The sequence below is a fragment of the Crotalus tigris genome, unplaced genomic scaffold, assembly GCF_016545835.1.
Source record: "Crotalus tigris isolate CLP2741 ecotype Arizona unplaced genomic scaffold, ASM1654583v1 scf7180000017568.12009008, whole genome shotgun sequence".
Classification (NCBI taxonomy): domain Eukaryota; kingdom Metazoa; phylum Chordata; class Lepidosauria; order Squamata; family Viperidae; genus Crotalus; species Crotalus tigris.
The window spans coordinates 3,279,177-3,293,605 of NW_024096478.1; the positions used below are offsets into that span (position 1 = coordinate 3,279,177).

Here is a 14,429-nt window from a genome sequence, read left to right on the forward strand (position 1 = left end):
CTTACTTACCTGATAAACTAAATCCAGACTGGTGAAGATTCCTTACAGGTGGTGTCTGCCTAGTAGGAGAACCCCGAGTAGAGCCTGCAGGGGTACCTCCTTTAGGTGTGGTAGTCAAATCAAACACAGGCCCGTCATACATGCCCCTTGGCACAGCATGCATTTCAGCCATCTGTCAGAAGTAATGAAAGGAAGCAAAATTTACAACTGTATAATGACCCCGGACTTCTTCTTATGAACAATAGAAGATGTTCAACATTTTGGATTTTTCACAGAAAAATCTCCTATCACCATCTTATACATTCACATGTCTGGATATATGTGTGTGGAAACCAGTGTGTATGCAGTTAAATATACAAAAGCCTTTTTGATATGCTTAGAACGGAGGTCCCCAACCTTTTGGGCACCAGGGACCTGTTCCGCAGAGAGAGGTTTTTCCGTGGACCGGAAGGGGCGTGGTTTCATGTACTGCCTGCATCCCACAGATGGGGCTTCGCTTGTTTGCGTGGCCCAGTTTCTGACATGCCGCGGCATGTTGGCGGTCCACAGACCAGGAGGTTGGGGACTCCTGGCTTAGGCGTCTATTTTGTTGTGATGCCAGACATGTGATGGGGAGGGGAGCAGGTTTATTGCCACAGCTTGCTTGATGCGTTTCATCCTTATTTATAAAATGGAAACAGCTAATATAATCCAGAGGCTGTTGGACTTCTAAACACAGAACCATGCTATCTCCTAAAAGCAAAACAATACGAGAAGCAATACAACGAGAAGAAAATGGAAGGTTCACTGAGGAAACTAAGAGTGTAATTAAATTATGACTTTCATTAACAATTTTTTTCTTCCGCTCTTCCATTCAATTATGTCTAATTCTCAGTGATTGCCTAGACAGGTTCCTGCTGTTTTTATGCACAACATCAAATGTCTTCATATGTCGATGCTAAAGATAAGAATGATTTTCAAGATAGCCTGACCTTGATTCTAAATATGGCTTTGATTTTGACATCCTCCATATAGTATTGCGCTTCTTGCTGACCATCACTGCAAATAACTCGGGATTATAAATATTGTTGGAATTTTTTGAGATAATTGGATGAAGCTGACAATATAACGGGAATTGTCAATGATCAAAATCCCCAGTTATCATATCACTAGATTCAGGTATTGTTTTACAAGCAAAGCCAGTTTGAGTGGTCTTAAAAAAAGAAATGCATTAAATCACTCAAGATTTGTGTTTGCCATTTTAATGAAAACGAAACAGTGCAGAAGTGGCTCTTATAAACAAACTTGCAAAAATTCAGGATTATGCTACGTTGCTTTTTGGGGGAAGAGTCTGCATTTTTGAGGTAAATAATTTCTTCTCTTCCTCTTATTGTGTGTGGGTGTTTTTAATATTGGTATTTTCTTTGTAAATGCAATTTTTATAAAAAAATTCAAGATTTTTGAAGCACTGATGTAAAGACTAGGGATTTATTAATGGAGTCCCATTGCAATTTAGGAATCTCCCAGATGCTTTCAAATGAAATGATGAAATATTATTCTTTTCCTTAACACTTTTTCAGGCATTAATTTCATATTACAATCCAGGTTTGTCTATCCTACCTTCCTCCTTGCTTTGATGCGCTTGTAGACATAATCTGAAAATGGGGTGCCAGGAATGAACCGTCCCGTCCCTTGTGTTATATGAAGGTTGCCATCTTCAAGCATGATCTTTCCCTGACATATGACAACCAGTGGGGCTCCACGCAGCTCCATTCCTTCAAATATGTTGTATTCAGCTGCCTACAACATATAATAGTTAGTACAGTTACTATGCTGCTTATGAAATTCATTGCTCAATTTAATTTCATATTAAGGTGAGATGAAAATCTAAATAGCTGGAGCAAAAAGGATGGATTTCATTAAGATTTAAAATAAATACTTAAATAATATTACATCAAACTTTTGAAAAAAACTATTATCTAAGGAGGGCTTTGGTTTTAAGGATTAAGAAAACAAAGGTTCAAGATCTTATTCTATCAGGTGAAGGGCATTTTGTCCCCATGAGTTAAAGCAAGTGAGCCGTGCAAAAAAACGTAAAAAGTAATCCGATTGCAAAATCATTACAGACTTGAAACAGTATTCGTTTCCCAAACTGGAAACTCCTATTACTAGTTCGCTTGTTTTTTCAAAGAGAGCCCATGTGAAAGAGATATTCACTTTACTCACAACTGTTTAGTATTTAACCCCTGAGCTGTGAACTGAAATTCCAACAATTCACTTGTGGCAACAAATCAACTGATTCAACCTTTTAGACTGTATGAAAAAAAAAAAACAACTTACTGACTGGTGGCTTTTAGCAGATACAATTTTCACTGCATCAGGATCCCAAATGACAAGATCACTGTCTGACCCAACAGCAATCCTGCCCTTCCTTGGGTACATGTTGAAGATTTTGGCAGCATTGGTGCTTGTCACAGCCACAAACTGGTTTTCATCCATTTTCCCTGTAGCCTGTAATAAATGACCCACAGAGGATAGATTGAAGCAGACACATCAGGAATGGGCAGGGCTGAAGTTACATCCATCCAATGTTTTTCTATTCACATAAAGCTCAGCACACCAGTTCCCACTTCTTTTATTTAATTACCTATCTTAGTCAAGTGACTCTGGGTGGCCCACAATTAAAATAACAATAACAAAAAAACAAGCAATCAAAAGAATGAAAAAAACAAAACTATCAATATGTAATGAAATCTTCTTCCTTTTATTGACGTTTCTTCCCTTTCTCTTTGTAATCTCTCCCGAACAAAAAAATTAAAAATTATTTTAGTAGAATTAAAGACGTAAGAATTGGGAAAAAAATATTAACACAAAAGACCCTGCTACAGTAATGGGAGAGGGATCAAGGCAGGGATTATAATGGCATGGGCACAAAAACTGTCCTGGGCACATCCATTCCTATATAAAAAACCCTATCGTAATTAAATATTTCAATTTTAAAGAGGAAAAGAAACAAAACAGACAATTTTATGCAGCAGTTTCTTTTATTGTATCTTCATTTTTCACAGCTGAGTGAGTCTGAGCCAGTCCCTACAATTCACCTTTATTTTGAATGTCTCACAGAAACTTCCTGTCACATTATCCCAAGATTTACTACATCACTGCCTCCCTCCCGTAGCCCCTTTTTCTTACCACTGCTTTGTCCCATATAACAGACATCCGTTCTTCAATGCCATTGGTTCCCTCTGGAATGGCGGTGAAGTTGTCTTTCCCAATTGCTTTCTGTGCTGTACTGAATGTACAATGCGCACTTCCAGAGACTTGGAGGTCCCCACTGGCTCAGAGACAAACCAAAGGGTTACATGTGCCCCTGACCCATTCCGGCTATTTTTGCTCTATAATTATTTGTAATCTGTTAAAAAGTTTTAATAACCACAAATAGGAGAGGCAATAAATGTGGAGAACCTATAATTACGTTTTTAAAAATACATATTGTTCCTTTAAGTGATACAAAATGATTACTATATTGAAATTTTACTTTTCATAACACGTAGCCACTTTGTGAAACAGATCCAAGGGTCACAATCAGGCAAGTGCAAACAAAAGCAAGAGATTCATAGAAAGGTATCAAGGAAATAACCTTGCTTTAAAAAAAAAAAAAGGAAAACAGGTGTAGTAATTTCTTTCTTATTTTAACACTTAAAAAGACAAAAAGGTATTGACACTGAACACTCCAGTATCCGAAATGTTACAATCTTATATTTTCTACTCATGGCAAAATTCTTTTAAGGAAGTTTTTCTGATGTTTAATGAAAGAAATCCTAATAGGTGGATTTAGAGCTCATTCTGGCTTTGATTTCAGTGTCAAGAAATGTTAGTTGTGTGAAGTTAGAGATGACCTTGTTTTTTTCTGAATCCAGAACAAGCCTCTGCATTGTAAAGAATAGGCAGAACTGAAATGTTTTGGTTGTTTGTATGTGAAAGAAAATCAGGATACAGTGAATGGGGGCAAGCTTGATACATGCTCCCCACTCCCTCACCAGTTTCCAGGGCAAATTATTGAACTAGCTCCCCAACCTGGCTACCAAATTCCCCTTGCTTTCCTCACTGTTACTTGGCCAGTATCCCAGGACACCGCACTCCACTGGCTACCTTATCTTCTCAGGGCCTTCTCTCCCTCCCCACAAGTGTTGCTCCTGCTAATATCCCAGCACTGTCTATCACACTACTTCACTCTTGACTTTCCTGATGCCTTCCCTTCCTTCCCCTCGGCCAATAATGCCTTTTCCTCCTATTTCTTCCCTAACCATAACAATTCCTGCCCAAAATAGTGCGTTTATGTCTATGCTCAGCACAAACTGACCCATTTTGTTTTATTTACAGATCAAAGGATAAAAAGCACACACATTTCAGTTTGGCCACCGATACCCTAAACCAGCTCTTCTAAACACAGAACAGTTTGTCCACAAAACATTTTGCATCTCCCTTAAGTCAAAAAGCTGCATTTAATTTGTTCTTTAGAGTAAATTTACTCTAGTCATACGAGCAATGTGATATGAAATGTTTGCAGAAAATGAGTTTTCTTATTCAAAAAAAGAAGAGCTTCAGCCTATGCTACAATAGTTCTTTGGTAAGCTAGTCCTGCATGTTGACGATGCTCAAGAGCATGTCAAGAGCAGATACAAACATATTAAAACATTAGAGATTTTAAGTCCTTGACTGTTATCGCACAGGTACTTCATAAGACTTTATATTCTTGAAAAGCAGTGATTCTATACTTCAAAGAGCTAATAAGCAGAATGCTACACAAATGTTTTACTGTTTTTGTCTTGACTTCAGAATGTACTGAATTTTGTTTGTATTAGAATTTCTATGTGGCAAGGAAAGACAGGGCAAAGAATTTTATAACAGCCACCTTAAGGATGATATGTTCAAACCTTTATACAGCTTAGACAATATATATTGCTCCAAAAATTTAGATAGTTGTAACAAAATGGAACCTGAATTGCTTCAATGTTAGCAAAAGCAGTTCTAGAGGTGATGCAGGTTTAAAGCAAACCTTTCACAAAACTTTTCACATTGGTTCCCAAACCATAAGCTCTTTCTTCTGATTCTCAGTGAATTTTGAATTTTTTCAACCCAGTGTTGAAAAATAGCAAAGGAAGTCAACATCAAAGTACTCCAAATGACTAATGGCATAATTAATTCTAGCAAACTGCAGCATCACATGACCATAAATATATAAGATAAGGAGCTAATCCTAACATCCATGACCCAGTTCAAGACTCCAGATGAACCTGTAATGCAAATTGATTTAATATATTTGCTCTTCACTCCCAGGAGCCAATCTGAAGATCTAACAGAAGCAATCCCCAGGGAATTATTTTCTAAATCCCAGCAAAAGATGCTCTTGACCTCTCATAATGCAGCAGGATAGTGAATAATCCCTCATTGACCCTTTTCACAAAATGTTGGCAATATTTTCTCACAGGAAATATGGTAAAGTGGGAGGCAGAGCTGAAATACCTTTCACTTGCAAGGGAGGACAGCCCGTGATGGTTCCCTCATCTAACTTCTGCCAATTAGAATTGTGCTTAACCACTTCTGTTCCTATAAATGTGATTAGCTGGCTTTGGCTTGCAGATAAAAGAACCAAGAGGCTTTTCTAATTTTACCTCTCCTATAATTCCCTACGTTGATTATTATCCCAGTCCATGACTAGTAGATGTGTTTGGAACCTGTTTATTAGAGTTGCTATTTAAGTCCCCAGTGCCAAACAGAATTGGAAGGAGATTCAGAAATAAGGATGATTTTGGAGTTCATTCTATCTTTGACATTAAATTAGGTCAAAGAATGGTATTCCATAGCTACCAACAACAGGTCAAGAACACACCTGAGAAGGTCCCTACAGGATAACCCAAGTATAAGCAAGTACTCCCAAAATGATTATGGGATGATTCCCTTCAAGGGTAGACATGCCATTGCTGTGGCCATACATTGCAGAAGCCATTGTGAGGTTGAAGAGCAAAAGGCAAAATATAAACAAAACTGCTCACAATAAAGTAAAGGTATGGACATTGGTATGATATATGATATGATAAAAATGTGAAAATTAGCATTGTACGAAGCAGTGGACACAAACCACAAATCTTTAAGTGGAATTCACAAACTATAGCAAATGTGATGATCCCAAACAGAAAGAGGTCTGGAAAGTTCAAATGTATCCAATACGTTTATTTTTCTTGGGAACAATGAAGAACCTGAATAGAACTTAATTGAAAGCTTGTTATGGGAGGCCAGTTCAAATGCCTTTTATGTATCTCCTCCTGGAAATGTTATGAAAGCAGCATGTGATTCAACGGGGACAGTGAATTAGAGAATTCAGAATGGTGGCTTTTGAAATAATGGAAATGTTCCCTGTGATTGTGGCAAACCCATGACAAAAGAAAGGCACAAATACATGGAGAAAGCAACAGAACATTTGAGACAATTGCTACTAAGCCCTCTAAGGAATCCACAGCATGCTCTTCATCCCTAAGGCATAACTGTGTCCATCAGAGCATGCAAGCCTGGCCCCACAGCATTGCATCTGGAAAAGAGAATCTTCAAAACAGCACAGTCAAGATCATTTGCAAAAGTTCAACTTCAAAGTTGAAAGTATGTTTAGGAAAATTAGAAAAAAAAAGGATGACAAAAGGAATATTTTGGAGATGCTATAATGAATGCACTACCACTGCGTAGATCAAAGGAAAACTGAAGTGATTTGTGGAAGTACATATAAAAATGAAGAGAGTGAGGTTCTAACCAAACATACTGAATTCTGTATAGCCATAAAATTCCATGCATGTGGATTACAGAGAACACAGCAGAGAAGCAAGACTTTAATCCAGCAGTCATTTAACTGTTTAAAAATCCATGTATTTCTTTAAAAATCAAGTTATAATTAACTTTTGATCACCACCACCACCTTTTCACAACAATGTGAAGTGACAGCTGCCAGTTCTTTAGCTAGTTGGCTTTCATATATATCACGTTCTTCTCAAGAATCTAGGATGTTGCAATGTATCAATATAGTATAGGTGAAGCCTTCTGCAATTGACAGTAGGAAATTTTGTCAAGCACAGGGTGTCATCCAAGAGTTTTTGGCATGGCAATAACTAATGAGACCACTATCGCCTGTTTATGTCATAATCTTTCAAGTTCAATTTTCAGGTCTTGATGCTTTGTGATCTTCTCTAATTCTTATTATATGTGGGTAATCTAAAATGATATTATCCACACATTAATCTAAGATGGTGGAAATTTAATAATTCAAGTACTAACCAAGGATGTAAAATTATTGTGTCTAAGAATTATCTTTATTGACAGTAGGGGGCAGCAAAAAATAATATGGTAGTAATGAATTAAAGGGTTGTGCACAGATTTTTATGGAAACTTCCTGTTTCCTGACATCTGTTAGTTGCCAGGGATTCAAGAACTGAAAGGATGTACTATAATTAAGATAGGGGAAAAAATCCTTAAAGCCTTGTCTAAACAACAGGAAAATACAGAAAATCTTTGGCTTCCAGATGGACTGTTTGTCTTATTTTTCTGAATCAAAGGGAAGATTAAGACTGGATCTCTAAACCAAAATTCTAACCCAACAATAATCTTTATCTTCTCTTAATAATTTGGCACCAAATACGTTTTCCTGCACAGAGAAATCTGTGTCCTTTAGGTCTATTTTATTAAATATAAACAGAAGCAAAGATTTCTGTCATACAAACCTCCTGAGGGCTGTACCAAGACAGAAAATAACATTTGCTTATGAGAAGCAGATGTAGCTTCTCATAAGCAGATGTTCACATGCATTATCTACATAAAATGTATCAGCAAAACTATGCACAGAACTCACTCAGACACAGGAATACATAAAATGTTTCATGGCTCCCGAGTAACTATGGCCAAGGTTCCATGTGCAATTCCTGTTACCAGAATGGCTATTTTTTTTACTATGCCAGTCAGTTTTAGCTCTGTTCGATTCATGCAATACATTTTAGTTGTCCATTTAATCCTGTGGCAGAATGCAATTCAGTTAAATATTACTCTGTTCTAACTAATTGGTTTCTCTTGCTTTTCAGCGGTGTAGTGTTCGTAAGGTGCTGGACTGCAACTGGGGAGACACAGGATCAAATGCATTTTCAATGATGGAGGCTCACTGGATAACTTTCGGTCAGTCACTCTGCCCCGGTATAATCCACACCACACAATCATTGTTAATGAGGTTGTTGTGAAGGGAAAATCACTGTCAATTCTTGAAGACAGAATCTAAAATAATTCTTTCTCATTAATGGATTGTTGCGGGGCTCATCACTGATCTTCACTTTAGATGTATTATATTACTCTTTCATATTTAAATAGACAACCAAGCTATGTAATCAGGGACTTCAGTGTGCATGCTATTGCCAAACTCTAGGCAGCAATACATTTTATTTTCAAAATTTTTAAGAAAGGTAGCAAAAGGAGGGCTATTCCCTTATCTTGCCATTACCAACCTGGCCAATAACGAGTTGATGTAATCTGGGGTTGTTGGATCTGGACTCAGAGGTGGAGAAGTCACAAATGCAGCAGCCTTTGCCCAGTTCTTACTCCAGTAATGGGTTCCATCTATTCCAAGACTGGCTGTGATTGGCTCACCAAACACAACATTGCCTGAGCATCGTCATGGGGAAAAGAAAAAAAAAAAGGACAAAGAACATGCATTATAGGGAAGGAAGCAGGAAACCAAATAACTTATCTTTTTTTTTTAAAGGCACCAATCATTTATTTCTAATGCCTATTTTGGTCCTGTTGATCCAAACCATGACAAACAGATTTCAAAGCCAAGGACAAAGCACCTGCGCTTAAAAATTGATATGTCTTCCAGTTTGCTTTTAAACCAAGATCAGATGAATTTTCATTTTTAAAGGGAACGAGTTACAGATTGCTTTAAAGTAAAAAGGAATACTCTTAGCATGAGACCTGCTAAGTTGAACATTCTGTGTTAAGATAACTAGATACATCTGGGAACTTTACGAATAAAAATGTGCTCTAGTAACTGGAACCAAGACTTGCAAAAGTTACTCTACCATATTCTCTCTTACCTACCTTCTTTGTAAGTTAATCCTCCAAATGCAGTCATTTTTTTTCCAGTTCTCACCAACTGCTTCAAGATTATGAAAAGTTTTGCATCCTTTGAACAATTTCAGAGATGTTCTTTTTCGCTTTACCTATGTTCCCTTTCTGTAGAATGGGCAATGTGCACTTACTTCAGGGGGTGCATTTTGGGCTGTAAGGTTCTGAGCCAGAAAATAAGATAAAGATGAAAATACAAAGCTGAAGAAATTTACCCTTTTTCCGGGCTTGTGATATCAGATCAGCTGCACTCTTGCTCATCACTTTAGTCACATACAAGGGGCAGTTAGTCTGGCTGGCAATGGTGATGGCACGGAAGACAGCTTCAGCCTCCAACTGAAAAAGAAGAGGTTAGTGAGTTCACAAATATTCATATAGGATGTATAACCTCAAAGGACACAATAGCAATAGCACTTAGACTTATATACAGCTTCATAATGCTTAACAGCTCTCCCTAAGCAGTTTACAGTGTTACCATATTGCCCCCAACAATCAGGGTCCTCATTTTACTGACCTCGGAAGGAAGGACGGAAGGCTGAGTCAACCTTGAATTGGTGAGGCTCGAACTGCTGGCAGTCGGCAGAATTAGCGTGCAATACTGCATTCTAACTACTGCGCCACCACAATGAATTCTATTTCACTGCATAATGTTTTGCTTTTCAACAGTGTTGGAAGAACATAAAAAAAAGACTTCCCAAACTACCCATAATGTATAATTTGTATATAAAACAGACATGATAAAAACAGGTCCAATTTTTTTCTAGCACAATTATCAATCTGTACTAAGAGTTTTGTTTTCTCCATAAATTTGGCAAAACCTTGCTTTACAAACATCTGTGCATTTTGTAATACAAACACAATGCATACTATACACAGCAGCTGATTTTGGCTTTCAAGGTGACACTGTATTTTTACATAATTAGCCGTATGAATTTTGAATGTGTTAGAGAGTCACTATATTACTTTGCTGGATGGAGAAAATATGCTCCATAAAACTGCCAGCTATTTAAATCTGGGAAAGGAGTGAAACATTTATGAAGGTGAGAAAGTTTATTATGTTTAGAGAAATTGCGCAATAAACTGAATGGGTCTGAATTATGGAACAATTTGTATAAATATGGAGTTGAGGTTTGGCTGTAGTATGCAACAGACCAGTCTACAATGCTCTGTTGCAAAGCAAAGCATGGCTGAGAATAAATGGAATATTCAGTATATATAGTTCCACACTGGGCAAGAAGCAAAGCAAGGCAAATTAACTTCTCTGTGGTTGTTTTGTGATTATATGGTTAAATGTATAAAAATGTTTCTCTTAACAAAGCACTGTTAGGAGATATAACCATTTGAGCCCTTCTACAGAAAAAGTCATGTTATCTGAAAACCAAAATTAATTGTAGTGTATTTTAGGCTGACTGTATGACATAACGAGGGAGTATTTAAACATTACAGTATCACTGAAAATGGAGTATGAGTATACATAAATTATGAACAAGCAAATGAACTTATTTGTATATTGGTCTAGGGACATGGTAGAACAAAGATGCAAAGGTACAGACAGGTATAGTTAGTGAGCTTGGTGGATTTAGAATTTTTTTTTCATATCCTCTTATCTTCTGCTTTTTAATTTCTTTTCCTTATTACTTTTTTCCCTAGCATTGTGCATAAGGTTGCTTATCTTTCAGAGAATAAGTGGTGGACTGTATGAAGAATAAAAAGAAATAAATGTAAACCTTGACCGACTGGAATAATATTAATCTTTAATGTAACAGAACCTATTAATGATTGCTTTTCTTTTTGACATCTTATTACTGTATTAATACTTCTCTACTGGGCACACATTTCAATCTGACTAGTAACAAGTAATTATTTTTAAGCAGCCTTTGCCAAGATGATGAAGGCCATTGCTATAACTGCAAACCTGATAAAAGCTGTATTAAAACAGTTCTGCATTAATAAATTATGTATCTCAATTATTGTTCTGTCAGAGACGGAGGAAACATTTGCACCTGGGTGTTTATATCTGTTGCAATTATAAGGGTTTTTCTACTCTTCCTGTAAGCCTGTTGGCCACTTTGGCTTTCCATGACACAGTTGGTCTGTACTGCTGGAACTTTCAACACTTCATCAAGTGAGCTAACTTTGGAACATTACATCATTGACTAGTCAGCTTGGCTTCAATGGAAATTGCCTTCTGGCTGTCCAAGTATTTAGCAGAACGGGCTAAATAATGTTACACAGGAAAGGGGAAAAACAAACAAAGAGTATCCTGAAAGGACACTATCCTAAACAGACAAATTATTCAAGGCTCCAAAGAATGTGGGTTTATTAAAAAGTTTAGCTTATAGCTCATGCAGCTGTATATGAAGACTATGTTTTTCTCCCTCAAGTATGAACTCAAAAACTTGGTTTCCTTCCCTAACACAATCCACGTAGCCTAGAAACATTTCATATTGAATGTAAAAGGCTTTGCCAAGAAAATCATATTTATGTGTCCTATTTTGATTCTGAGTATATTGTACCACGGAGCTGAGAAACTCTGAATTCAGCATCTGTCTGTTCGGAAGTATTAGAAAATCTATAATATAAGCTCTTAAAAAGTACGGAATTCCATTGATGAAGGCAACTTGAACATGATGCCTATATAGCCAATTTTATGATGTACGTTATCTTTCTGAGTCACTTTATTAGGATTTATTACAACAAAGTTTCTTTCAACTTTTATGTTTGTAAGTGTATATCCGTGTATGTATGTGTGCATCTTAAAGTTAATGTTGACTTCTGGCAAATGCCTGAACTAATTTCTTAGCAATATTTCAGAAGTGGTTTGCCATTGCCTATTTCCTAGGCTAAGAAAGGTCTTCCAGTTGGCTTTGTGCCTAAGGCACAACTAGAACTCAATCTCCCAGTTTCTAGCCTGATGCCTTAACCATAGCTTCAATCTGGCTCTTTCATTTCAACGGGCAAAATAGAGATGCAAAAAAATAAATCATACTGTGAGTCTCATATTGGACATACAGAAAGCAATACTTTGGTCAAAGCAACCAGTGCAACAATTCTAGGTGGTTTTATTACATATAATTATCAGTCAACTGGGGCAACATCGTGGAATGCTACAACTGCAATTGTTTTATTAAGTATGTAGACATACTCATACAGAACATAATAGCACAGAAGAAATCTGCTGTGACATCAACCATGTGGCCTAGTTATTTAAATCAGTGAGATGTTTGCTTGGAAATCTAGAGAACTTGAGAACATACAGATATTAATATGTATGTATGTATGTATGTATGTATGTATGTATGTATGTAGGTAGGTAGGTCTTTGGCTATTCGGGTTTTCTCCCGCGTAAAATTGGAAGTGTCTTGGCGACGTTTTGACGAAGTCTCATTCGTCATCTTCAGGCTGGTGTTTTTGGCTTCGTGCTCCTAGAAGCACGAAGCCGAAAACACCAGCCTGAAGATGACAAATGAGATTTTGTCGAAATGTCGCCAAGACACTTCCAATTTGACGCGGGAGAAAACCCGAATGACCAAAGACCTACATACATACATACATATATATAAGCCTTACAAACTATCTGTGCTGAAATGAAGATTATTTTTCTACCCTATGTTTTTTGTATTCTTCTTGAGCTTAGGCTTTAGTTAAGATATATATCAGAGGGAATGCTCAACTCTACTTTCCAATCAATTACTTATCATAAAGTGGAATAGCCTTTCCCCTTGCATCTTAAATGTACCCAAGAATGTACAATATTTTGTGTAGCATTTCTTACAAGCAAAAGTGTGTATTTTCTACATGGCTGTTATTAGGCAATGACTGAATTTCAAAACCACTTCTTACACATCATCAGTCTCTTTACTAACAAAGACATTTGCTAATTAATATAATTGTTTCACAGATAAGATTAGAATCAGGCATAATTATGCTACTTAAAGCGATTCAGCATCCCTAAAATGGCAACAGTACCACATAAACTGGGGTAATTATCTAAGCAAATAATTTATTTAAATTTTCATTCTTCCCCTTTCCTCCAAATCTTTAACATTAGCTATAAATGTTTAGCAAGAGGATAAGATTATTGGAGTAAATTTTCTTTTAAAATCAATAGTACATTGTCATTTAACATCCTCTTAATTTCCTAGTTATATAAAACTATTACCGTCAAACAATACATTTCTTCATGGATACATAATGTAATATTTTATTGTTATTCATTGTAATTTTCATACTTCTTAGTGAAGCAGAATCAAGTGGCCAGTATAATAAAACAGCATTAAGAGTATTTACTCAATTAAAAAAACAAACAAAATAAAAATGTACAGGGATTTACAGCCCAAATAATAATATATTAATAATAATTAATCTAACTGATATCTTTCTTTCTACTACATGAATTTTGATTTAAATAAACTATGGACCATAGGTTAAATTGAGAATTTAGCAAATATCTAGCAACTCTTTTTGCAAACATGTGCTCATGGAGATTTTTTAAATAATGCCCACTTTTCAAATCTAAGCTTTCTACTACTCAGAGGTATCTGTAAAAAGTGAAAGCTTCATGAATAGGTAATAGGATATGCAGTATATATAGATTCTGTAGATTATTTTGGACACTATTCTGATTCATGTCTCTAACAGGAATTTACACCATCTAGTTCTTCATGTAGTTGTAGATTTGCATTTAAAAATGCTTGTATATAGAGTGTATAATTCCCAACAAATTGTATAAACTATACTTTTTCATTCATCAGCAATATATTACCTCTTCTGGTCTACTTAGCACATGACCCTCCGGGCCAGTTATTCCCATCTCCAACATCCTAGCTTGCTCCTAAAAAACAGAACAACACTTAGACCTGAGTCATAAACAAGTTTCATTATTTCTTGATTTAATTGTTAATTTAATTGCTAAATGTATAGGGAATAATTTAAAACAGACGTCTGTTTTATACCTACCTTTCTTTCTCCTGGTATTAGTTTTAAACATTTAAATAAGACATTAAAAAAACCAACAAGAAAAAATGATTTAAAAGTATACATGTAATTAAAACTTTACATAGGCAGCATTATCTATTTTTTGTTTTTGTACAATTTAGCTTTTAGGAAATCATATGTAGAATGCAACGTTCTAAGTGTGACTGATGTGTAGCAGCGAAGACTTCAAACTATTAATTACTATTTGAAAAATATGGAGATGGCCAAGCTCGTGCAACTGGGAATGGACACGCCTACAACATGAACTCAGAGACTGCTGCACTCTATTAGTTATGGGCAGTGAGAAAGCCTCTATCGAA

The 14,429-nt window shown here is 36.2% G+C and overlaps 2 protein-coding genes across 3 annotated transcripts in view; one reads left to right on the forward strand and one right to left on the reverse strand.

The window, feature by feature from the left end:
* Positions 1–8,507, forward strand: part of STK32A (serine/threonine kinase 32A) — a 103,842-nt gene extending 95,335 nt beyond the window's left edge. The window contains exon 13 of the mRNA XM_039351940.1: positions 8,100–8,507. Within this exon, the coding sequence (XP_039207874.1) occupies positions 8,100–8,166 (67 nt within the window). The 3' untranslated portion in view covers positions 8,167–8,507. The remainder of the gene's footprint in view (positions 1–8,099) is intronic.
* DPYSL3 (dihydropyrimidinase like 3) overlaps positions 1–14,429 on the reverse strand; it is a 61,398-nt gene that overhangs the window by 1,243 nt on the left and 45,726 nt on the right. For both annotated transcript variants that reach the window (XM_039351918.1, XM_039351926.1), the window contains exons 7-13: positions 13,898–13,966; positions 9,348–9,468; positions 8,514–8,670; positions 3,172–3,313; positions 2,320–2,490; positions 1,600–1,779; positions 10–172 (exon numbers count right to left, since the gene is read on the reverse strand). In XM_039351918.1, coding sequence (XP_039207852.1) covers positions 10–172; positions 1,600–1,779; positions 2,320–2,490; positions 3,172–3,313; positions 8,514–8,670; positions 9,348–9,468; positions 13,898–13,966 — 1,003 coding nt within the window. The remainder of the gene's footprint in view (positions 1–9; positions 173–1,599; positions 1,780–2,319; positions 2,491–3,171; positions 3,314–8,513; positions 8,671–9,347; positions 9,469–13,897; positions 13,967–14,429) is intronic.